This window comes from Sorex fumeus, unplaced genomic scaffold, assembly GCF_029834395.1.
Source record: "Sorex fumeus unplaced genomic scaffold, SorFum_2.1 ptg000039l, whole genome shotgun sequence".
Taxonomy (NCBI): domain Eukaryota; kingdom Metazoa; phylum Chordata; class Mammalia; order Eulipotyphla; family Soricidae; genus Sorex; species Sorex fumeus.
This window is the reverse complement of record NW_026606096.1, coordinates 309,898-335,770: the sequence shown is the minus strand read 5'-3', so window position 1 is coordinate 335,770 and position 25,873 is coordinate 309,898. Positions and strand designations below refer to the sequence as shown.

Genomic DNA, 25,873 nt, shown 5'->3' with positions numbered 1-25,873 from the left:
ACCTCAGTGGATCGGGGCACTAAGGAGTAAGAAGAGGGGAGGGGAACACTTAAAAGTCAAGAATTACTGATCCAAACTTCAATTCAAAAGCTTATTCTCAAGGAGTCTGAAAGCTTTTTAAATTTGGGAAATATGTCATTATAAAGCATACTGATAATTACAGCTCTATGTCGGGATGCGATGCTACCAGGTCAACCTGCACCCATGTGGCAAGTACATTAGCATCCTTGATGGTGCCTTTAGGCTTCCTGATACCTCAAAAACTGCCGCTGTGTCTCTGGCCTGACCTCAACAACTCAGGACTAAGTCGCCTGAGAAATTAGATTGCCGAAAGTTATGTGGGAGCCATGCCCACACACCACCTCCGGCTCAGCTATACAAGCTTATTTATCGGCTTTACTTCAGGGACTCAGAAATAAATCTTGAAAGAGATTAACAGTCATTAAAAGCTGCAGTTAATCTTGGACACCGCACAAGGCTGAACAGAGTAAATAGGAAGGGAGACAGGTCAGCCTGGTGCCTGCCGAAGCAGAGTCCCTGATAGCCACTTGCTTCCACAATTCAAAATCGCGGACATGCCCCCAGCGGGGATGGACTTCACTGAGATATAATCTGCTGAAAATTCGGGTGTGCGGTTTTGTGACTGAAATCTCCAGGCTTTCTCAGGGTCAGGATGGACTACCTCCCCCCACCTTCCTGTACTTGCAGAAGCCTCAGCAGTCACATTCACACCCTAAAGCTGCCACCCAGTTAAAAGAGCTACTTTAGCCTTACCTTCCCGATAAAAATACTGAACACCCTGAACAAACATGATGACTTCTTAGTACTTGTATTGCAAAGGGTAATGCACAAAAGGACAGAGACAAAGAAAAGTGCCTGTCAGGTTGGGGTGTGGGAGCAGTGGGGAGTGGTGGGGGGGAAAAGGGGGAAAATATGGTAGGAAATACACACTGAAGGGATGAGTGTTGCATCACTGTATGACTGAAACCCAATCATGAACAACTTTGTAATGGTCTGTCTCACAGATATTCAATAAAAAAAAAAAAAAAAACCCACCACCACCACCACCACCACAAAAACCCAACCTCTAGGGCTGGGGAGCCAGCACAGAAAGCTGGCGGGTTATCGCTGCACACAGCGGCTCAGGCTGGATGTTCAGCACAGCATGGTCCTCTAGGCAACATGGGAATGATTCCAGAGCATCCAGCAAGGAGTAACCTGAGCACCACTAGTTGTGGCCCCCAAAACAACAAAAATTCCACCACCTCTAAAGGACTAAAATCAAGCAACAGAAAAGTATGGTAATGATATCAGTTTTGATTAGACATTTTGCTATAAAAAGCAAGTTTCTAGCAAAAACACTACTCTCTGTTCAGGCACTGGATAAGGAAATCGGCTCCAAGATGCTCTGTACATAAGTAATACTTAGAGGAAAAGGAGTATACCTGATAAAACAAGAAAAATGTTCAGAACTAGCATGCTACTGAGAACTCTTTGGGTTGGAGGCCACCACTTCTGGCTAGGAGCTCCAGAGTAGGACCATGTGGTGTGGGGGATCAAATCCAGGCCTCCTCCAAAGCATGTGCTCAGCCCGTTACCCCCTATCTCTGATTGAGGGGAGGGTGGGGGAAGAAGTATGTGTGTGTGCATGCATGCCCTTAAAGAACATTTACAAAAAAAAAAATTGGCGCCACACTTGGTGATGCTTGGGGGCTTCAGCTTTGGGGCTAGGGGGCAGTGGGGGTACTATAGTAAGGCCCCTGCATACAAAGCATGTGCTATCTCCCTGGACTTTTTTTTCTTGGGGTGGGGGGAAGGGTGGGGGACAGGTTTTGGGTCAAACCAAATGATACTCAGGAAACAAGAATTATGCCAGGGCTCAAACCACGTCAGTCCCATGCAAGGGCAATGCCTTGTCCACTGCACTATGTCTCCAGTCCTGGCACACAGCGTATGTTCCAAACCTGCTAGGAATGATTCCTAAGCACAGAGCCAAGAGTATGGTATGAGCACAGCTGGTATGACCTAAACACCAAAAACCACGAAGTATAGAAATAACATAAAGAATAAAAATATAATATCAGTACTCAAAGTCTATGTTTATATTTTGGAGGGCTTTTGGCAACTTCTTTTTCTAGGAATGTATCAACTGTATCACTGTCCTCCTGTTGTTCATCCATTTGCAGTAGTAACATCTCCATCATGAGACTTGTTACTGTGTTTGGCATATCAAATACACCATGGGTAGCTTGCCAGGCTTTGCTGTGCGGGCGAGATACTCTCGGTAGCTTGCTGGGCTCTCCAAGAGGGGCGGAGGAATCAAACTCAGTTCGACCATGTTGGCTGCATGCAAGGCAAATACCCTACCCGCTGTGCTATCACTCAAGCCCAGAAATGTATCATCTTTACAAAATTAGAATCATCTTTACAAAACTGGAATCGGGGTAGAATGACAGCACAGCAAAGTGTGCGCTGTCTGACCCTTAGCAGCACGGATGGTCCCCCGAGCACCTACAAGAGTGCTTCCTGAGTGCAGAGCTAGGAGCAGCCCCTGAGCACTGCTAAGTATAGTCCCCGCCCCCCCCCAAAACAAAACTGGAATACAAAGTTTCTATAATAAAGTTCATTCCTAATGAGATTCTAAGGTTGCCCTAAATCAAAAGTGACTTTTCTTTTGCAGGAGAAATTTTCCTCATCATTAATGTCCAGAATGACTATTTTAATTAAAAAAATTTGGGGGGGGGGTCACACCTGGCTATACTCGGCATACTCCTGATTCTGCACTCAGGAATCACTCCTAGTGGTGCTCAGGGGACCATATGGGATGCTGGGACTCAAACCTGGATCAGTCATGTGCAAGGCAACTCCCTCCTGCTATCCTATCACTCCCACCCTCCAGAATTATTTTTAATAAAAGCAGTCATTATAGTACACAAATGACCTTTATTTTGATAATCAGATTTTTTTTGTTGGATACTTGCAATTTCTAATTTCCTAAGAACTGTCGTCAACAATCACTTTACAATCTTTAACAGCAAAAAAATAAAACCCTAAACCCACTGCAATTGGCAAATTAAAAAAAATTTTTGTTTTAAGGAGAGAGAGAACAGAGGGGAATGCCCTGCCACAGAGACAGGGTGGGATGGGGGAGGTGGAGGGTGGGAGGGATACTGGGATCCGTGGTGGTGGGAAATGGGCACTGGTGGAGGGATGGGTATTTGATCATTGTATAATTGAAACCCAAGCACAAAAATGTGTAAGTCTGCAACTGTACCTCATTAAGTCTCACTATTAAAAAATTTTTTTAATAAAAAAAATTTGTTTTGGATAATACGTAAATTTAAGAGAAAATAAAGACTTTGACTGTTGTAGTGCTGAGGGTACCATGTGGTTCTGGGATTGAATTTGGATGTCCTACATGTAAAGCTTAAAAAAAAAAAAGGTAAACATTTTTCAGGCAAGAAAAGATTGCGGTAGAAGCTGGCCTTTTACCTACCTGCTGTCTCCTCACTGTTTGGACACGCTGACAAGTCTAATCGCTCCTTTAGAGACTTGTAAACTTGAGCTTAAAAAAAAAAAGATTAAAACAAAAAGTCAAGAGAAACAAACTTTTTTGAAGTCAATACCTTTTATTTATTTTTGACCACATGCACGGGTGGTCACAGCTTACTCCTGACTCTGTGCTCACGGATCACTCCTGGCTATGTTGGGGGATCATATAGGATGCCAGGGATCAACCTAACTCGGCCGTGTGCAAGGCAACCCGCTATTACTATCTTTGCCTTTCAACTATCTTTTTCTTTTTTTTTTTTTTTGCTTTTTGGGTCACACCTGGCCATGCACAGGGGTCACTCCTGGCTCTGCACTCAGGAATTACTCCTGGCGGTGCTCAGGGGACCATATGGGATGCTGGGAATCGAACCCGGGTCGGCCGCATGCAAGGCAAATGCCCTACCCGCTGTGCTATCTCTCCAGCCCCTCAACTACTGTTTTTAACAAATTATACTATCTTCAAACGCAAATACCCTAGAAAAAAAACTGAACATTTGTATATATTTTGGTATCAAGTTGGTCAAATCCAGCAGTTTGGTGGGTGTGCAGTTTCAAGAATGGAACCCAAGACACACACATGCAAGGCCGGCATTCCACCACTGAGTCACATCCTTGCCCTTTGAATAATCTCAAGGTCTTAAATTTTTCATAGAAGCACTGATTCCTTAGGGCATCTGGAAAGCTCTAAATAATCTGTTTATCTAAAAAGCAAAAACTAAAATAGCTAGGAAATTAATTTTGTTACCATACAACCTTCTGAAATCAGATCAGCATTAAAAGGCTCCACCTGCTCCCCGAATCTACTTGAAATACTTTTTAAAAATATATAACTTATTTTTTATTAATGAAAACACCATGAGGTACAGTTGTAGACTTACAAACTTTCATGCTTGGGTTTCAGTTATACGATAATCAGTTACCCATCCCTCCACCACCAATGATCCCAGTAGCCCTACTACCCCGCCTTTGTGGCAGGGCATTCCCTTTTGCTTTCCCTTTCCTTTAGGGTGTTGTGGTTTGCGATAGAGGTATTGAGTGGCCATCGTGTTCAGTCTATAGTCTACTTTCAGCATGCACCTCGCATCATCCTTTACTTGGTGTTCCCTTCTCTATCTGAGCTGCCTCTTCCCCCAGCATGTGCTGCCGGCTTCTAAGCTGTGGAGCAGACCTCCTGGTACTTATCTCAACTATTCTTGGGTGTTCGTCTCCCATTCTGTTACTTTATATTCCCCAGATGAGTGCACTCTTTCTATGTCTGTCCCTCTCTTTCTGGCTCATTTGAAATACACTCTTTAGTTTTATTAGTCTTCAATATGATTTTATTAGTCTTCAATATGATTCACAGGCAGAGAAAGACAAGCTGGTTTTCAGAGTAAACTCTTTCCTGCTTTGAAAATACAACAGTGTCCCCAAGAACGAACTTCTACACATTAGTCTCTAGGAGTCAGAGAAATTAGTGCAGCAGGTAAAAGGCACTTGCTGAACACCACCCCACACTCATACCCCATTTTGTTTGTTGACCCTCAGGGAAATGATCTCTGATGCAGAGACAGAATCAAGTACCAGGGGATGTGGCCCTCAAAACAAACAAAAAAAAGAACAAAAATGCCAAACAAAACAGTATTAAGAGACCAACCACTATTATGAGACAAGTCTTATCATGTAACACAGCGCATGAACAGAGAAGTACCTTTCTTTGGTGCTTTGTCAATATTAGTTTCTGGAGTTTCCACTTTCTTCCCTAGCCTTTGTGCAAGGCTGCGTTTCAAGGGAAGGTCGCAGTCACCACCTACAAACAGAGGTAACTTAGCTGAAGAGCTTAAGTCAAGAAATACAAGTGAAAAGAGATAATGTAAACTAATTTTCTTAATTTTCTATATTGATATGGTGTGGTCGTTCAAGACAGTCCTTAAATCTCAATAATCAAAATCTCATAAAAGACAGAAATAGGGACAAAAAATTAGAACACATAATCAACATTTACCAAGTAACTAAGTAAAATGACAAATAATAGTAGGATTGTACGTCTGGATTGAGATAGAAATTCACTAGAAATTAAGAGTAAAAAAAACCCATAACTCTCATATACAAAATAAATCTTAACTGGCTACCTGCTAGATACTAATTAAACTTATGGTTAAATGCACCCAGGTGACCAGGATAAAAGCAAAACAACACTTAAACTTTTTTTGCACAAGATGATCTGAAGATCAATTTCAGGGAAGGACTCTAAAGTCAAGAAAGATTATTTTACCCAAGTCACCACTTAGTGATAAAGTTGAAACTTGAGCCAAGTTTCCTGACTCTTGGGGGAGAGTTTGAGCCACACCCAGTGATACTCAGGGCTTACTCCTGGGTCTGGACTCGGATCGCTCCCGAGGGGATTTTGGAGACCCCATGAAATGCTGGGGTTGAAACCCGGGTCAGCTGTGTGCAAGAGCTCTGTACTATCTCCAGCCCTAACTCTTGGTTACTGTTTTACACTATGTAACACAAGTTGCTCAACTGCTCACAGTTGTTTCAACTCTTAGCACTGTTGGGTCCAAGTTCTTATCTTTGCAGTCTCGTTAATAACTTGAAAAACCCTCATCACAAGGAAGGGTCATATGACTCTCCCATTTATAATTTATTATGAGGGGCTAGCGCCCTAGTAGAGTAGGTAGGTTGCTTGCCCTACACATGGCTGACACAGGTTCAATCCCTGGCACCCCATAAGGACTGTGTGTAGAACTAGGAGTAAGTCTTGAGCACTGTCGAGGGTGAGCCAAAACCTAAAAAATCCAAAGTTCATGTGTGCTGATATTAAGGTATCTTATTTCAAGGAAAACAAGAGGGGTGGAGCATCCTGGGCAGGGCACAAGTTAAAACAAAACAGACCAACGGTGATGGTGGTGGAAAATGTGCACCAGAAGAGGGATGGGTGCTCGATCACTGTATGACTAAAAAAACGTAATCATGAAAACTTGTAACTGTATCTCACAGTGATCCAGTAAAATTAAAAAAAAAATAAGTTAAAAAAAACAAAAACACACAGACCAATGGAACCTTATCTCTGTATTTCTCACTTTCAACTCACTCCAGACCAGTTTTCCTACTTCCAAGTACTAGTGTTGGCTGTGCTATGTGCTCAGGAGATCAGGGCCAGGGTGGAGCCGGGCACTGGCATGGGGAACAGACAGTCTAGTGGGCTAGGCTGTGGCTCAGACAAACACACTCACAAAGTAAATGGGGCCAGAGAGAGAGTACAGCGGGGAGGGCACTGCCTTACAGCCATTGTCCCAGGCTCCATACCCAGCATTCCATATGGCCTCCTGGGAGTGATTCCTGATTACAGAGCCCCGAGTAAGTCCTGAGTTCCACTAGGTGTGGTTCAAAAAACCAAGAGGTCTTTTTTTCTTTAAAAAAACAAAAAAACCAAAAACAAACAAAAAAAACAGTCCTCACAGGGGATATTGGTGGTGGAAAATATACACTGGTGGAGGAATGGGTGTTCAATCATTCTATGACTGAAACTCAAACGTGAAAATTTTGTTCCTGTAGCTCAGTGAGTCAATAAAAAAGAAAAAGAAAAAAACAACCCTCTGAAGGTTTGTCAAAGTAATTCTTTTGAAACAGATATACTAGGCAAGAAATATCACCACAATTCAGTAATATAGTAAAAATACTTTGCACTAAATACGAAAGAAGTGGCATTAAAAGCCATTTTTTTTTTTTGCTTTTTGGGTCATACCCGATGATGCTCAGGGGTTACTTCTGGCTCATGCACTCAGGAATTACTCCTGGCGGTGCTTGGGGGACCATATGGGATGCTGGGAATCGGGGAATCAAACCTGGGTCGGCCATGTGCAAGGCAAACACCCTACCCCCTACGCTATCACTCCAGCCCCTAAAAACCAAATTTTTATTAAGAGGGTACATTTCCCCCTCTATTAAGATTTCAATTTCTGGTCAGACAAACAGCACATGGTTAGCTGAACATGACCAATGCCAGTTAGATCTTTTAGCTCTCCAGCATCCCACAGTTCCTGGGGCACCACAAGGAGCAACTCTCAAGGGTCCCAGAGCACTGCCAAGTGTGGTCCATTCCTACCCCAATCTATTTGTCCACTGAAACAGGTGATCGTTCCGACTTTTAAGAAATCTTTCTGGGGCCAGAGCAATGGTGCAGTGGGTTAAGGTGCCTGCTTTGTGCATGGTGACTTGGGCTCGATCCCCTGCGTCCCCTGAGCCCCGCCAAGAGTGATTCCTGAGTGCAGAGCCAGGAGTAAAAAGTCCTGACCACCATCAGATGTACCCCCACCCCAAAGCAACAACAAAACTTTCCGGGTATCTGTCTCCCATACATGGGAGCTTCCCTGTCTTCCTTTCCAATTCTTTTCAGTGTTTTCTGAAAAGAAAAAAACAAAAACAAAAAGCCCTCTTCTGCTATTACTGAATTAAAATGTAACACTGCACTTTTACAACTTCAGAGGCAGAGCATACCACAAACAGAGGGGCACTAGCAAACTCACACCCACGGGGCACTTGTGTGACGAGTTTTAGAGGAGGTACGTTACTGCATGTGCAAGAGAATTAAACACAAAACTACTTACCAATAGAACATTTTCGTTTCCCTAGTCTCTCAGTGAGACTCAGTCTTACCAACGGCTCTTCTGAAATAGCAAAAAAAGATTTTACCATCAGTCAATTTTATGTATTCAGTAAATTCTCAGGGCTACCAAAGTATGCTTTGGTACTGAGTCCACCCAGTCAGTCTGGAGAGACAACAGTCCAATCCTAAGGAAGACTATGACAAACAAAGCTCTTAACCTATTAAACAATTTTCAGACAAATGTACAGATCACAGAGAAGGTATAGTCCTGATTATTATCAATTAGTATCGCAACAATGTTCCAACCACTGGCTATGAGAGCTGCACGATGCTCTTAATCTGAGCACTTTGGTCTGTCAGATAAAAGACAATTCTACTCCACTGTCATGTCTCCTTGACCACCAGGAAGAAGTAAATTTTCCCTCTAATTCTCCAAATAGTACAAAACCCAAAAATCACCCTGCAATTCCAAAGTAAAATATGCCCAAGAATTTTGCCCATCAGTTATTTAAAGGTAAAGTGAAACTTTTCAAATGTTATTTCATCTGCAGCTCTGCGGTTTACAATGCTGTTAACAGGAGGGTTGGGCATCACACCCTCCAGAGATCCTCTTCCCTCAACCGCAGCCCCAGTCCCTGTTCCCAACCCCAACCCTACTGTCTCCCACCTCCCTCCTAGAGTGACAATGCTGAGGAACTCCCTGCATCTCACCTTGTTTGTTGGACAGAGTTACTGTCCTCACCACAGTCCGGACATTCTCTTTCTCAGGTCCTGGAACGGGTTGCGGTTGTAGTAAAAGACCGGAAACTCCTGAAGAACCTTCTGAACAAACCAAGTCAAAGATCAGTGAATCATATATGGAAAATACAGCTAATGCAAGCCAACTTTGTTTCTATGACAAGTCCAATACACACCGCTGGTCCCTCTAAGTTAGTCAATCAGTTTCTGTTCCTGGGTAGTAGGGGAAAGAGAATATACTCCCCATTTTTTATCTCTCCTGGGTACAATGTAAAGATAATTAAAAAAAAAAAGCAATGCCAGGGAGTGAACCCATTCAGGACCTCACACATGTGAGGCACATGCTCGTAACATTAAGTCACATACCTAACAGGCACTTAATCTACTTCCGTTGCAAACAGAGTGAAGATTCTAAAACTAAATAGGCATTTTTCACCTATATTCAATCATTTGCAAATATAATCCCATCATCTCTAATAGAACAAACTCTAGCAAGATGGTAGTTGAGAGGGCCAAAAAGATAATACAGTGGGCAGGGAGCAGGCTGTACACACAGCTGACCTGGCTTTGATCCCTGGCACTCTATATGATCCCCCAAGCCAGCCAGGAGCGACCCTCGAGTGCAGAACCGGGAGTAAGCCCTGAGCACTGCAGGATGTGCACCCACACCAAAAGAATTTTTTTATGCTCTTTAAAATGTGTTTAGCTCTCAATAGCTAAGAACTAAAACATGAGTTTTAGAAAGCAACCATCATTTAAAGTGTTTTAATTCTGGAAGCCAGAAAGACAGTACTGCAGATAAGGCACTTGACTTACACACAGCCGAACCAAGTTCAAACTCTGGCATCTCGTGTAGTCCCCTGAGCACAGCCAGGAGTAACCCTTAAGCCTTATCACCAAGTATGCCCCAAAAGCCAGAAAGTATTTTAGTTCAAATAAGTCACAGAAATACCTATCTGGTCATTTTAGCTTTATCAAGCATCTTTACGAACGGAAGTGTTATTCCTATCTAGATTCACATATTTGTGTCTAAATTCCCAAGTACAGATAGTACAGTGAGTAAGGTGCTTTGCCTTGTACATGCTGACCCAGGGGTGATCCCTTAGTACCTCAGAGTCCCCTGAGCAGTACCAGGAGTGATTTTTGAGCAGAGCCAGGAGTAAGCCCTGAGCACTCCTGGGTATGGCCCAATGACTCCTCCACACAAATTCCCACTGACTTACCACCTTGCTTCTTCAATTTTTCCTTCATTTTCTTTGACTTGATTTCTTCAAGAGTTTTGATTCCAAAATTCAAACATTCACCTGATAAACACAAAAATAATGCGAGGGATGAGGTTTGCATTTACTACAACAATCTTTCAAATGTTTCCGAATGCAAAGAAAGCAGGTGGTGGGCAAAGTGTGGGCAGGAAAGTGGCAGTGATTAAAAAATTTAAATTTTTTTAAAGGTTTAGACACATTCAATAACATTAAAGACTGTTTTTGCATAGGAACAAGCAACAATAAGCACCTCCCCCACCCCTTACCTTGTTTTAAATTGACCCCAGGTTTCCGGACGGAAGTCACACGTAATCCATTATGAACTTCAGGAGTCGGTTGCAAGAGAGGGGCTTTGGTTTCATCACCTTCTTCAGAATATTGATCTACGCATCAACATTTAAGGCAAATTTACAATCATGAACATGCTCAGTTTTAACCCTGATTTTGTCTAGTGATTCTGATCACTTTTTTGCCTTAAAAAAAAAAAGAAAAAAGAAAGAGGAGAGCTAAATCTTACCATCATCATCTTCATCGTCATCTGCAGCATTTATCACAACTGGAGGATGTGTTGGGCTCGGAACATTTTCTGAGCTTTCTACTTTCATAACACTCCGCAGCTGGGGCGAGGGATTAGACTGGACAGACAGCTTGTTCTGCTGAGCTGTGAGCTGGTTAGTTTTCACTTCCTCCTCCGCTGTCTCAGGTACAGTGGGCAATACAGCTACACAAACCAGACACAGAGTAAGAGGGGACAGTTAAAGAAAGTTTGGTGCATTTCCTACGGACACGTCTTTCTACATTACTTGTCCATATAAGGTTCCATATTCTCATGAAGAGATAACGTGACTTTTAGCCAGTAGCTATCACTTTAAGTCCATCAACTAGAAGGGGTCCACATAAAAGGGAAGCTAGATGCACAGTTACCGCAAATTCTAGACATTTAATTTTAATACTAATAGTCTATATTTTTTGCTCATCAAAGTAGCAGGTAGTACTTTTTAAATATTTTATTTATTTATTCTTTAAATAAAGCTGAATACATGTAGCCACCACATTTTGACGACAAGAAGCGGCAGCATATACTTGGATGCTTGGGAACCACGTGTCTTTGGGGATTAAACCAAAAACTCCCCCATGCAAAGCAGGTGCTCCAGCCATTTGAGCCAACTCCCCCTAGACGTGGCTTTTATTTACAGAGGGTTTGTGTCCACATCTGGTAGTGTTCATACATGGTGCGGGGGACTGAACCACAGTTGGCAGTTTGTAAGACCAACCACCTCCACCCTGTAGGATCTCTCTAGTTCCCACAACTACTCTTCTAAAATCAGAAGTAGACCTTACTTTTGCTTGGAGGTAGGAATAGTCCATCAACATAACGTCCTCTGTTGTGATGGAAAGCACAATTGAGTTTCTGACATCCCATTGGCTGATTTTCCCAGTAACAGGGAATCTCACTGCGTTTTTTCTGTAATAGGAGAAACAAATTCAACTGAAAATGTAACCTGTATTCCTCTGGTCATTTCTTTTATAGATAAGTACTTAGAGGGTTCATAGAATTGAGAAATGTAGGATGAGAGAAAGAAGGGATACTGAAAGTGGCATATTTTAAGCTCAATGGAGAAATAAAAGAATAGCTGATTTACTATTCTTGCCATTACCATATGTCCTCAAATATCTACACTTAAGCTGGATAATATATGATAGTTAAAATTATGACATCTACATATAAGCAACCGTGAAGTTGAGCAGTTCTGGGTGGCGGTGAGGAACCACCTCTTAGGAGGCCCAAAGGTCACTCTCAGCGATATTCCTACTGGGCCAGATTACCCTATTGCTTGGTCCCAGCAATTCAGTTGCAGGAGGATACCAGGACCACACCTGGGAGGGTCAGAAACCAACAGGGCAGTGCTGAAGGATCATGTAGCGCAGGGACCAAATTCAAATCCATCTGAATTCAATGCAAGTTTTCTGACCACTGGGCTATCTCCCAATGCCTAGACAATATGTTATCTCCAAAATACTAGTTTCCCAAGAGCTTTTGAAGGGCATTTGGGTGAAATAACACACAAGAAACACTCAGCACATCAAGGATATCAAGGACTCAATAACTGCAGCTTAAGGTTCTGAGAATTTTTCCCCCTATTCAACTTTTAAACCAACACACCACCACCAATACTTTTCCATTTCAGTAGACTTTAAGTCTCATGAAAGGTAGTTAAAAAAAAAAAAAAGACAGGTGGCCAGAGATAGTACAATGGGTAGGAAGTTTGCTTGCCCTGCATGCAGCCAACCAGAGTTCGATTCCTGGTATCCCATATGGTCCCGAGCCCACTAGGAGTGATGCCTGAGTACAGAACCAAGAGTAAACCCTGATCACTGCCATGCGTGGATCCCCAGAATCCCCAACCCACACAAGAAGTACATATATGCTCATCTAGAATAAACTGCTTGCCCAAAAGATACATGATCAACAGAAACAAATACATCTATGCTAACATAAACAGTAGATGCGAAAAGAATGTTCAAAGCTAATCTGCATAATGCCCCAACAAAAACACAAATGTGTATCAACATTGGAATAGACATACACTGTAGTATATTCACATATAGAATGTTATCCAATAATGGGAAAATAATTATTACATTTAATACTAGTTATGTAAAAAACCAGACATATAAAGTTATCATACTGTATGATGCCATTTCTAAATGCCAGGGGAGTCAAACTTAAAAAAACTTCTCTATGACAGTTAGGATGATGACTGTTACCAGTATCTTAGAGGGGTGTGGATAGTGACACTGATAAGATGAAGGGCTTAGAATGAAAAGCTGGAAATGTTAGGGCTTTTCATGGGTATATATGTATATGTGTGTACATGTGATGTGTATGTATATATGTATGTGTGCATATATATGTATATACATACACACACACGTAAACTGTATGGGCCACATCTGGCAACACTCAAGACTTACTCCTGACTATGCTCAGAGAACATTCCTGGCATGGCTCAGGGGACTCTGGGGTGCTAGGGACTAAACCTGGGCAGGCCACATTCAAGCCAAGCGTCCTACCCACGGACTATCTGGCCTGTGGTCTGACAAATACTCAGAAAGTCAAACCAGGTGTCAAATAAAAAGAAATGAACCTTTGATCAACCTGCATTACATTAGACATCTCACAATGAGATGACTCATTTTAAAATTTTCGGAAATCTGTGGGCCAGAGCGATAGTACAGTGGGTAGGGCCTCCTTGCACATGGCGGACGCAGGTTCAATCCCGGGCATCCCAGATAGTCCCCGAGTACCGCCAGAAGTGATGTTCCAGTCAAGAGCCAGGAGCATTCACTGAACAGAAATTCAGCAGGCTACTTAGAATATTACACATTGGCACTTACATCAATCTCCATGTGCCGAAATCTGCACACCTGTCGAAAACAGCGGCCTTCCTGCCATAATGTGCAAACAGTTTCATTTCCGAGTGCAGCTTCACAGTGACGGAAGGGACAGCTGTCACCCTGAAACAAAGAAAACGAAACAGAAAGGCACTATGGCATAGCAAAAGAGATCCCAGGTACAATGATTAGTACAGGAGAAATACAAGAGAAATAGACAAGGTAGAAAAGGTGGGCTATATGAATACTCTAGTCAACAAATTCTTAATTTCCCACTTCTGTTTAGTAATACCTTTCAACTTCAGTACAAGAGCGGTACAGGATTGAAATATGGAAAATGGAAGCATTAAATATCCCTCGAAAATATTTTTTAACTTGATCCTCAAAATTTTTATATAACCCAAATTGTTCAAGTAGTTTGATTAACGAATTCAAGATTAGAGCCTATTTTAGAGCAAATTTTTAAAAACACAGCATCACTATTTTAAATATGAAGTTTCAAAGAAAATTTGTACAAAATGCTCAGGGTTCCGGGGTTTGATTCCTCCGCTCCTCTCAGAGAGCCCAGCAAGCTACTGAAAGTATCCCACCCACACAGCAAAGCCTGGCAAGCTAACTGTGATGTATTCGATATGCCAAAAACAGTAATAACAAGTCTCACAATTTGTGGTGAGACGTTACTGGTGCCCGCTCGAGCAAATCGATGAACAACGGGAGGACAGTGCTACAGGGCAGTACTCAGGGGTTAGAGAAACAGTATAGTGGGTAGGGTGTTTGCCTTGCATACGGCTGTCCCGGGTTCAAGCCCAGCATCTCATATAGTTCCCACCGAGAGTAATTCTCCAAGAGTAATATTTTTGTTGTTGTTGCGTTTTGGGTTACACCCGGCAATGCACAGGGGTTACTCCTGGCTCTGCACTCAGGAATTACTCCTGGCGGTGCTAGCGGGACCATATGGGATACTGGGAATCGAACCCAGGTCGGCCGTGTGCAAGGCAAATGCCCTACCCGCTGTGCTATTGCTCCAGCCCCCCAAGAGTAATTTTTGAGTGCAGAGTCAAGACTCTCCCTGACCACTGATTGCCGGGTATGGTCCCAGAAAAAAAAAGAAAAGAACGATACTCATAAAATAATAAGACCAGGTTAACTCAATAGTTACACAAGAATCATGCTTTAAAAACACACACTTTTGGGGCTGGAGAGATAGCACAGCGGGTAGGGCGTTTGCCTTGCACGTGGCCGACCCGGGTTCGATTCCCAGCATCCCATATGGTCCCCTGAGCACCGCCAGGAGTAACTCCTGAGTGCAGAGCCAGGAGGAACCACTGTGCATCGCCAGGTGTGACCCAAAAAGCAAAAGATAAATAAATAAATATAGTTTAAAAAAAAAACACACTTTTGACAAAGCAAAAAACCTCTAAAAACATTTCACAATATCGTGCATAATATTAAGAAAGAAATGTGAAATAGTTTAAATTCAACTCAATGATAATACAATACTTCCATTCACTCAAGCAAGTGATCCAAGTATTCTTAATTCTAAAGGCACCCTATATAAATTCTAGATAAGAGAACACTAAACAACATTAACTATAACCACTTCACTTTTGTAAAACATTTTTAAAACAAAAAATGATTGGGGGAAAATTGAGTTCTTGGGGCCAGAGTGATAGTACAGCAGGCAGAGTGCTCGCTTTGCATGCAGCCAACCCAGGGTTCAATTCCCAGCATCCCAGGACCACCACCGCGAGGAGTGATTCCTGAATGCAGAGTCATGAGTAACCTGGATATGGCCCAAAAAAGCAAAATGAATAAATAATTGAATTCTCATCCAACTGGGCTGGAGCGATAGCACAGCGGTAGGGCGTTTGCCTTGCACGCAGCCAACATGGCCGACCCGTCGGAGAGCCCGGCAAGCTATCGAGAGTATCTCGCCCGCACGGCAGAGCCTGGCAAGCTCCCCGTGACATGTTCGATATGCCAGACACAGTAACAACAAAGTCTCCAATGGAGACGTTACTGGGCCCGCTCGAGCAAATCGACAAACAACGGGGGAGGGCTTTTAGCTTTACCTTTATCCAACTGTATTCAGGGCTTACTCCTGGTTCTGTACAAAGGTCACTCCAGGTGGCGCCAAGAGTGCCATATGCATTGCCAGGGACTGAACTGGGGCCGGCCACATGCAAGGCAAGTGCCTTAAGCCCTGGACGGTATCTTTCCAACCCCAATAATGTTTTGTTAATAGGGGCCACCAGCAGCAGTGCTGGACTGCGGTAGGGTATATAGGGCCCAGTCTAGCCTGGAGGCCTGGCAATGCGATGTCCCAAGCTGGCAAGGCTCTTGAGCCACCAGTCTCACACCAATGGTGACCAAGGAAACCGGGGAAGTGCCGCGGAAGGAACCCAGGGCCTCCAACATGTTAGGCATGTGCTTGACCACTCTGAGCCATAACCCTCGACCCCAAAAATATTTTCACTAAAACAAAAACAACAACAACAACAAAAAAAAGCAAATAATAAATGAGCAAAACACAAAAACAATTCTCTATCCATCTTGGGAAAAAAAAATCTCAACCAGTTTTATTAAGAAGATAGTAGAAAGTATATAGAGATACTAATTCTTACTTTGGTACACGTGGAATAGAAAAAAAAGTAGCAGTCTTCTCCTTGATTAGGCATGCTGGGTAGATCCTCAGACCGGAAGTGGCTTCTTGAAAACAAGCCACTGCTTCAAGATGAGGACCTCTTGAAATGGGTTAATCTTCCAATAGACAATTCAACCACAGAAATCGTCTTTAAAATGCAATCCTAAAATGAGACAAAGAATTTCAGACAAATTCTTCCTTCATATCGTCTTAACGAGATGGCACTGTTAAAACCAAATTTTAATTGCCAAAATATTAGATACTAGTTTATACCAGAGTGACAGTACATTTTTTAAAAAAAACTGAACCACTGCAAGATAGTTATGAAGTTATTTATGACTGAGTTCATTCGTACAACGTTCCAACACCCATCCCTCCACCGTGTGCATTTCTCTGCCCCAACCCACACCCCCAGCCTGACTGTAGTAGACACTTCTCTTCTTTTTCTCCCTCCTCCCTTTTCCTTTTAGGCTCTGTGGTTTGCAACACTGTTACTGAAGGGTTATCAAGCATATCAATCTCCCCCTTTCACCTTCCAGTTCTTATCCAGGGTGATCATTTCCAATTATTGCCACATTGGTCTCCGCCTTTGTCCTGACTGCACTCCCCAACTTCATTTTTCCTAACAATTGCATAGTATTCTGGTTCTTGTGAATGAATAGTGTTGCAGTGAACAAGTAAGTACAGATGCCTTTTCTATATTGCGGTTTTGGGTATATTCCCAAGAGCAGTACTGCTGGGTCATTACAGAAGCTCAAATTTCTAGTTTTTTCAGGAATGTCCATATTGTCTTCCAAAAAGGCTGGACCAGTCAGCATTCCCACAAGCAAAGGTGAGTCCCTTTCTCCCCACATCCCCACCAGCACTCGTTGTTCTTGTCCTTCTGAATGTGTGCCAGTGTCTATGGTCATGGGAACGTTTACTCATATACCCGAATGTGTGTACTATTGTTTTTTGGCTCAAATCCTGCTTGGTGCTGGGAAGGGATGGGCTGGGAGCCACGCAGTGTTAGGGACTGAACCGTGAGTCCCACAGCAACGAATACAATCCAGTTATTTGCACCATCTCCCTGGTCCCTTGCATTTTACTCTTTAAAAAAGAAAACAACAACAACAACAAAAACCTATACTCAGCCAGAGCGATAATACAGAGGGCAGGGCATTTGCCTTGCCCGCATCTGACCGGGGTTTGATCCCCAGCACTCCAAATGATCCCCTGAGGCCCACCAGGAGTGATCCTCAGTACAGAGGGAGGAGTAAGCCCTGAGCAACACAGGATGTGGCCTCCACCCAACAAAATTTTTATTTATTTATGGTCTGTAGGCTACACCTGGCAGTGCTCAGGGCTTACTCCTGGCTATGCACTTAGGGATCATTCCTGGTGGGGTTCTGGGGACCCCACCTGCTGTACTTATCACTCCAGCCTCATATTTTATTCTTATGTAGATATTTTATATTCTCATGTGTAATGTAAAACTTGTTTTAGGTATATATAGCCATGTTCTTCTTTCTTTTGCGTTCTCTATGGTACTTGTTACACTGCTATAGCATAAAAATCAATAAGCATTGCTAACTCAACAATTTATATTTTAGATGAACAAGATTATTTTATACACAATATCTGCTAAGTCTCCAAAATATTAAAAAAAAACACCCAAATCCAAAATACAATATAAACAGGATAAACTGTTTCACTAGAAACAATGACTTCTAAAAACATCTGCAGAACTAGCTTATATACAATGATGGACAAAGTTATATATAGAAAGCAGAAGTACTCAAGGCTCTTTCAAAAGGATTTATTCTCCTTTCCTTGCTAACCCTGGTCCTCACAATAAAGTGTTCAAGAAAACCTTAATGGAAGTAAAAACCTGGAAGAAATTTTTACACACTCTTACACCAGAAGATCAGGCAGGTTTTTTTTTCCCCAGCCACACCCAGTGGTGCTCAGGGCTTACTCCAGGATCTGAACTCAGGGACCACTCTTGGTGGCGCTTGGAGGATTAGAGGATTCATACACTGTACCAGGGATCAAATCCTGGTCAGATGCATAACAAGTGCCCTACCTACTATATCACTCCAGTTCCTAGAAGATCAGGTTTCAAAATTATTAATGTATCCCTTATGTCCTACTAATTCCTAATATAAGGATAGCAGGCAATAATGAAAAACATTTGATGTCAGTATAGGGTTAGAAGGAAGAGTCTGCCAAAAAACTAGAATTTTTAAGATTTACATGACCTTTACCTTGACAATTCTATTTTACCCTGGGTCTATATGCAGGATTGCCTAAAACTACATAAGAAACTTCATCATCTATTTTTTCATAATTTTAAAAAGAAAGAATATAGGGATTGGCGAGAAAATATACCAGGTAGGGCACTTTCCTTTCATTCAGCCAATATGGGTTCAATCTTTGGCATCCCATATGATCCCCTAGCAATGTCAGGGGTGATTCTTGAGCGCACAGCGAGGAGTAACCTCTGAGCATCACTGGCTGTGGCCCAAAAATAGAAACAAAAATCCAAACAAACAAGAGTAGAGTCTCTAACAAAATTATGGTATATTCCACATGAGGACATGCAATGCTCATTATAAATTCTGCACTAAAATGTGGTGCTGCTATAAAATAAACCCCCCCCAAAAAAACACACCTAAAATGTGGAATTTCTAAAAATGTACCATGCATACAAACTACAAGAGTTTGACAGAGAAAAGTGTATGACAAACTGCTGCCAGAAATATAAACACTGCTCATTGAAAAATGGGGAGAGGACATGAACAGAAACTTCCTCAAAGAAGAAATACAAATGGTCAAAAGGGATGTGAAAAAGTGCTCTGTAACTTTTCTTCAGGGAAATGAAAAACAGGGAATCTTCAGGGAAATGAAAATCAAAACCACGCATCACCTCACACCAGAGACTGACTCTCACCAAAAATAACAACTCAGTCGGAGTGGATGCAGGGCAAAAAGGGATCCTCATTCACTGCTGGTAGGAAGGTAGACTGGTCCAGATTCTTTTTTATATGGACATTCTTTAAAAAGCTATGATTCGAACTTCCATACAACCCAGCAATTCTACTCCTGCGAATATAGACCAAGGGTCCAAAGACCATGCAGCAGGGGGAAAAAGCCATGTGCACTCCTGGGTTCACTGCAGCACTATTTTTCTGAAAATAACTCAAGCACCCAGAACAGTTGACCGGATAGAGAAGGTATACAATGGAGTACTACTGGGCTATTAATGAAATGAGCTTGGGGAGAGAAACAAACACAGAATGATCCCACTCACTCATGGAAAATAAACTCCAAACTCCAAAACTCAAAGAAACATAATAGGGGGATAATTAATGTCCAGAGGCTAAGAAAATAAGAGCAGGAGAACAGGTCCTTCGTAGGAAACTCCCCTGAGGGAGAGAGGGCACAGGTCAGAGAAGGAACAATGACAGAGAAAAGTGGCCCCTCTGGACCAGGACTGGGCTGTTAAGAGGTAAAGCGATATGCATGATGCCCTATCAGCAACAGTACTGTAAACCAGTGCCTAGGAGGAGGGGGTGGAAAAAGGGAAAAAGGAAAAACTGCCGACCATGAAGGCAGGCTGGGGGATCGGAGGGACATTTGGTATTGGAACACTGTACACTTGAAACTCAATAACAACTTGTGGTGGCGAGTATCAATCCTGAGGCTCCCATATGCAAATCACATATGCCTGGCCCTACAATGGAAATTCTAAAAGACGGAGAAAGTAATGGCATTAGTACAGATAATACTTTATACATTAAAAAAAAAAACCTACATAAAAGTAACTGGATGGACCTTTAGTCTTTAGACTAAAAGGCACTCTTCGAAACTGCCACGTAGAAATTTTCTTTAAAGTCATCTCTACTACGCTCAGATGATAAAAATGCTAAAATAATAATACAGAATTACAAACTCAAAAAAAAGCAGAAGAGAAACTCCGATCTGACGAAGACCACAGCTGAATCTCTAAATGTCTAAAGATAAAGAACTTAAGTGATCTTAGATTTTAGTTGTTTATACTTCATTTTTAGGAGATCTCAAGAAGTGGTTTACTTCAAAAAGTAAAACACTCATAACGCTATGTTACTGATAAATAAGTTATTCTAATTTTGAGAATAAGAATTTGGAAAGACAAATTTAATAAAGCTGGGCTGGAGACACAAGAGCTGGGGTCCGGGTGCTTGCCTTTACATTCTACAAAAACCCTAACAAGCTCCAGCTCCATTTACGATGCCCCAATTATCCCAGGGTTCATTCCTGAGCATAAGCTAGAACAGCCCAGGTACCACCCCCAAACCCAACTCTCCCACAAAAAAGGTTCAATGAAAAGTGAGGAGGGCAAAGGCAAGGCTGTACTGTACGGCTCCTCTCCAGCACCACCTGGGAATAGCCGGGGGGGCTCAGGGATGTTGAGTGTACCTAATGGTCCCGGGCAACACAGCACTGCATCTAGGGCCCTACCACTGAACCATCTGGTTGGCTGAGTACTACTGGGCATGACCCCCAGGCCCTCAAGCACAGCTTGCGAGCTTTCTTCCTCAAATGAAATTTTTTATTTAAATAAAGAAGGGGGGGGGGGGTGAATAAAGCCATGCCACAGGCAATGTTTTAACAGAAGCTCCAGCAGTATCACCCACAACCCACCACTGCAGCCATGCCAAGGGCTCAACTCCACTGCTTCGTAAGTATTCTCCATAGAGATGCCAACCTGCAAATAATTTCAGGTACCCGGTGCTCAGGTCGAGAACTCTGGTGCTTTCTTAAGTTGGGGTGAGTATCCATCCACAACCCTCCATACTTCCGGATGCCCCAAAAGCCACACCCATCGCCCAGAGCCACCGCCATGTCAAGCCATTGGTGTAGACCACAGACCCTGAGGTCTCTGGGCTGCGAGGCCGTTGTGGCCAAGGAACACCTCCTGAAACAAACAGCTTAATAAATTCTTAGACAAGGACATAACAATCCTGTGGTCAGATGTAACAATTTTCACATAAATTGTTTATACCCACTGATTTTTAATTTTGGGAGTTTTGTTATCTAATTAACTTTAATTCTAGGATTGTATCAATAGTTGTCTTTTTTCTACATTAAAATAAAAAATATTTTTTAAAAATTCTAAATCTTGGGGCCAGATAGTATAGGGTTGAAGGACTTGCCTTGCATGCAACCTTCCCAGTTTGAACACTGAACTATATATGGCACCCAGAGACTGCCAGGAATGAGCCCTGAACACAGAGCCTGAAGTATGCCCTCAGCACCACTGGGTGTGGCCCTAAAACAAAACAACAAAAATTTTAGTGAATTACACAAGGTTTCTCCCCTAGGCGCATGTGCACATCATCAGGAACCATCAGCAAACTACCAGGGTAAAAGCCTAGAGGTAAGGTCACTGAAGACAAAATAAACATTCCCTCAACTATCATTAATACCGCTCAGGGGTAAACAAGGTAAAAAAGGTCTAAGGGGGCTTGGGGGGATAGATAGTACAATGGGTAGGGCACTTGCCTTGCACACAGCTGACCCAAGTTTAATCCCCTGCACCCCATATGGTACCCTGCGCACCACCACCAGGAGTGATCCCCAAGCGCAGAGCCAGGAGTAAGTCCTGAGCACTTATGGGTCTGCCTCAACCAAATAAGAGAGTTTAAGGGCCACAAGGACACCTCAAAAATTTAGCATTTGAAGATTATACACTTATAAAACACAAAATCTAACAATCAGCCAAAATATTATGAAAAAATCAGCAGGATTTCTTCAGGTGGTTAACTTTCATTCATGACTAAAAAAATATGAAATACATAGAAAATAAGAACAAAGGGCACAGCAGTAGGGCGCTTGTCTTGCATGCAGCTGACCTGCGTTTAGATCCCAGCACCCCATGTGGTCCCCGAAGCCAGCCAGGAGTAGAGTACAGAGCCAGGAATAAGCCCTGAGATCACCCCAAAACACAAAAACAAAAAGCCTACAAGATTCACATTAAATGACAAAATAAGACCACTACTATCAGGGAACAGATAAAGACATGAGCAGCAGCTTGAAGAAGCTTACTTCTCCCCCAAATAACGAATACGTCAAAAGCAATTCAAGTCAACATCCCAATAAGACTTTTCTATTGTAACTTGACAGATAGTAAAACCACCTAGAACACTGCGGAAAACAAAATTTTAAGAGGAGTAATGTTCAATCGAATACAGATGTAAAAGCAATGAAATATAACAATTTCTAAATGTAAATGAGTATTCAGATTAACATAAAAAGACTTCACAAATCAGTATGATTTATAACTGTCACTGTCCTCCCGTTGTTCATCGATTTGCTCCAGCGGGCCCGTAACCTCTCCATTGTGACACTTGTTACTGTGTCTGGCATATCGAATATGTCATGAGTTGCTTGCCAGGCTTTGCCGTGGGGGCGAGATACTCTCATGGTAGCTTGCCGGGCTCTCCGAGAGGAGTGGAAGAATCAAACCTGGGTCAGCCGGGTTGGCCGCGTGCAAGGCAAACACCCCACCCGCTGTGCTATTGCTCCAGCCCAGAAATAACTGTCCAAAACTGAGTTTGGAAAACACTACTTTGCATAGAAAAGTTCCATGAAAGGCTCAAGAAGGGCCAAGAGAGAGCAGTGTATGCAGGGTGTTTGGTTTGTACACGCATCAACCCAGGTTTAACCCCAGGCACCCCATTGTCCATTGGTCCCCTGAATTGCAGAGTGATCCCTAAGAGCAGAGCCAGGACTAAGCCCCAAGTACTGCTGAATGTGGACCAAGAACCCCCCCCCCAAAACTGAACACACCCCACCCCTCACCACTAATCAACCAGCATAGCAAAGAGACTCACTCACTAAAGGCTATGCTATACTAAGAACAGCTTTTTTTGCTTTGGGGATACACCCAGTGGTGCTCAGGGATCATTTATAGCGAGGCTTCTGAGACCGTATGAGTCAAGTTCCTACCCACTGTATCCTCCAGCCCCAAGTTACTTCCCCCCACCTTTTTTGGGGGAGTGGGTTTAGGGGGTGGGGGAAGGCCACACCTGGTAATGCTCAGGGGTTACTCCCAGCTCTGCACTCGGGAATTACCAGGGCTGGCCTCACACAAGGCAAGTGCTCTACCCAATATACCATCTCTCCAGTCCACAGGCTTGTTTCTAAAGGCAAAACTCAAACGTTTATCAACAGAGGTTAAATTAAATTATAGCACAGCCACATAAAGGAACCCTATGTATGTTGTCATGAAAAAATAAAAAATAATAGAGATGGGAAAATAGTACAGCAGATAGGGCATCTGCCCTACAGACTGAGATTCAATCCCTGGCACAACACATGGTCTCCTAAACACTGTGGAATGATCCCTGGAGCCGGAGCGATCATACAAAGGGTAGGGCACTTGCCTTGCACCAATCTGACACTGGTACTCCCGAGTACCGAGTACCGAGTACCACCAGGAGTGATTCCTAAGCACAGAACCAGAAAGAAGCCGTGGACACCACTGGGTGAGGCAGCAAACAAAAATTAAAAATGTATAAACAGGGTAATCCCTGAGTGCACAGCTATGAGAAAGCCCTGTGCACCACTGGGTGTAACCCAAACACTTTTAAAAAAGGGGGTAAAAGGAAGAGTTACGTATATCAACAGAGAACTATCTATTGATAAGCTACTAATGACACTTTCTTTTGAGGAGCTGAAATTACAGGGAGATGCCATTGCGGTAACAATGTGTATGTATTAACCCAAAAACAAAGAAAAAAAATCCACCAAACTTCACACAAACACACATTTCCATTCCTATGCCGAAAGTTCATAAACAATTACAAGAAAAAAATGTGTTGACCATGACTTTTAACTTCTTACTGATCCAGAACATTACACCTTAACATTACAAAAATGTCTACTCCTTTATATATGAAAAAATTTCATTTCTACACTTACATTAGCGGGTTGCTCTCAACAGGAAGGTCTGTGTCTTCACTCAGATCCAATCTATTACGCCTGTAGGTCGAACCAACACTCAATCCATGAATTAATAATAATGAGGCAGAAAGAATTTTCCTCCTCCTCACATTGCCAAGGAAACCTCTCAGCCACAATTCAAACACAAGATGTGTTTTTAAAACATCTCCCAACTATTGGGAGATAAAGTCCATTGCAATAACCTTTGTCAGATTGGAGACAGCTACAGCTAGTTATCTCCTCAAAAACAAAAAAACAAAACAAAATAACAAAAAAAAAAGTTCACTTAAAGATGAACTTGAGATTCAAAGGATTACTTTGGAAAAAAAAAAAATCCATCTTCCATAGGCGAACAATATAATTTAAGAAGAAAAAGAAAAAGAAGATCAAAATTAAGATCCAATGTCTGGTCTTCAAGATTTCTTCACCTATTAAGAAAAAAACAGAAACCTTCCCCCATCTTTATTATCTGTATAAATAAAAGCACACTTACATGTAAAAATATAGTGTTTATGTATATAACATACATACACATATATACTAACTGGCTTATACACATACATATACACAAATGTGTAGAAATAAAACATTTGAGTAAGTTTTCCCTTTTAAAATACACTATAAAAGTCTTTAGATTTTGGTTCATTATAAAAATAGTCAACTTACTCATATACCAAAAATATGAAGTTTATTAATGTTATAGTAAATTTTGCCCAGCCCACAAAATAAAGGTGAAGAGAAACCCTTACAAATCTCTCAATGTGTATGGTATGTATGTATAGCAACATCATCTTTATCCTCAGGGAGTGTTTAACCAAAAAAGGTAGAAACGGATTGTTCTAGAGTAACTACACAGGGGTGCAGCAAGCTGTAAAAGGGAGAGCAGCAGCATCGCCATCCTGTACTGGCACTGTCAAATACAGAGAGCTTCTATCTAAGGGAAGTTTGTTTCACTCTTCTTTTATAGAAATACCAGGGTCACTGGTATGACATTCAATATCAGCCCTGCAAAGGCTTTCTTATTGCAGCCTCGTTCCAAAATCTTTACTAGTGTTAGCTACAACTAAAGACGTTGTAATTATCTATTTACCCGTAAGTAAAAGGGTAAACTTTCAGAGTTGAAATTTCATTTTACAATGGTACGTTTACCATTTAAGAATTTCAAAAACAAAAAAATAACCTATGTTGGTACATAGAAATGAATTTTAATTTTTGAAACCAGCCCAGTAACAATGCAATTTTGATTCTTATTTAATAAATGCTACATAATTTCTAGGCTAAACCTTGCCAAGTACTAATCCAAGACAAAACTAAAATTAAAACTTAAAAAAAGTGGACACCTTTTACTCACACTTAATACTAGTCAATTTTCCAGGAAATTTTTGGGCAGGGAATATCCCCAAATCTAAAATGAAAAAAAGGAAAAATTGGGATCTTACATTAGTTATTCAGTCTGGAACTTTTAATAGACTTTTACTAAAAAGTCGTCATTTTTCTGGTTTCTCACTCAATCACGAAAACCTAGTTTCAGAGTGGAAACAGACCTGAAAGATCACAGAGATAATTTCTCATTTTACCAGTGAGGCAATGATTCCTAGTTCGTGAAAATATTGGCTGTTTATTTTCAGTAGTGGTGAAAATAATTTCAAAATTAAGAAAATGAGTCATCATGCATTTTTAAAAAAGACATCCAAAAAGACACAAAATTACAAAAGCATTCTT

The 25,873-nt window shown here is 42.0% G+C and overlaps 2 protein-coding genes across 4 annotated transcripts in view; both read right to left on the bottom strand.

The window, feature by feature from the left end:
* ZC3H11A (zinc finger CCCH-type containing 11A) overlaps nt 1–25,873 on the bottom strand; it is a 38,097-nt gene that overhangs the window by 6,755 nt on the left and 5,469 nt on the right. For 2 of the 3 annotated variants that reach the window (XM_056119203.1, XM_056119204.1), the window contains exons 2-12: nt 24,131–24,190; nt 16,164–16,346; nt 13,543–13,662; nt 11,485–11,608; nt 10,661–10,864; nt 10,410–10,526; nt 10,105–10,185; nt 8,855–8,965; nt 8,145–8,204; nt 5,243–5,341; nt 3,497–3,565 (exon numbers count right to left, since the gene is read on the bottom strand). In XM_056119203.1, coding sequence (XP_055975178.1) covers nt 3,497–3,565; nt 5,243–5,341; nt 8,145–8,204; nt 8,855–8,965; nt 10,105–10,185; nt 10,410–10,526; nt 10,661–10,864; nt 11,485–11,608; nt 13,543–13,662; nt 16,164–16,217 — 1,039 coding nt within the window. In that variant the 5' untranslated portion in view covers nt 16,218–16,346; nt 24,131–24,190. Of the gene's footprint in view, nt 1–3,496; nt 3,566–5,242; nt 5,342–8,144; nt 8,205–8,854; nt 8,966–10,104; nt 10,186–10,409; nt 10,527–10,660; nt 10,865–11,484; nt 11,609–13,542; nt 13,663–16,163; nt 16,347–24,130; nt 24,191–25,502; nt 25,557–25,873 lie in introns of all 3 variants that reach the window. The other variant, XM_056119202.1, reaches the window with a different exon arrangement.
* On the bottom strand, nt 24,949–25,056 carry LOC130028430 (uncharacterized). The gene has a single exon (XM_056119205.1). It carries the CDS (start codon nt 25,047–25,049, stop codon nt 24,951–24,953), a length of 99 nt encoding a protein of 32 aa, XP_055975180.1. The 5' UTR covers nt 25,050–25,056; the 3' UTR covers nt 24,949–24,950.

Bases quoted from the DNA above. Each gene is read 5' to 3' on its own strand.
- LOC130028430 (XM_056119205.1), bottom strand. From the start codon at position 25,049: ATGGCGATGCTGCTGCTCTCCCTTTTACAGCTTGCTGCACCCCTGTGT.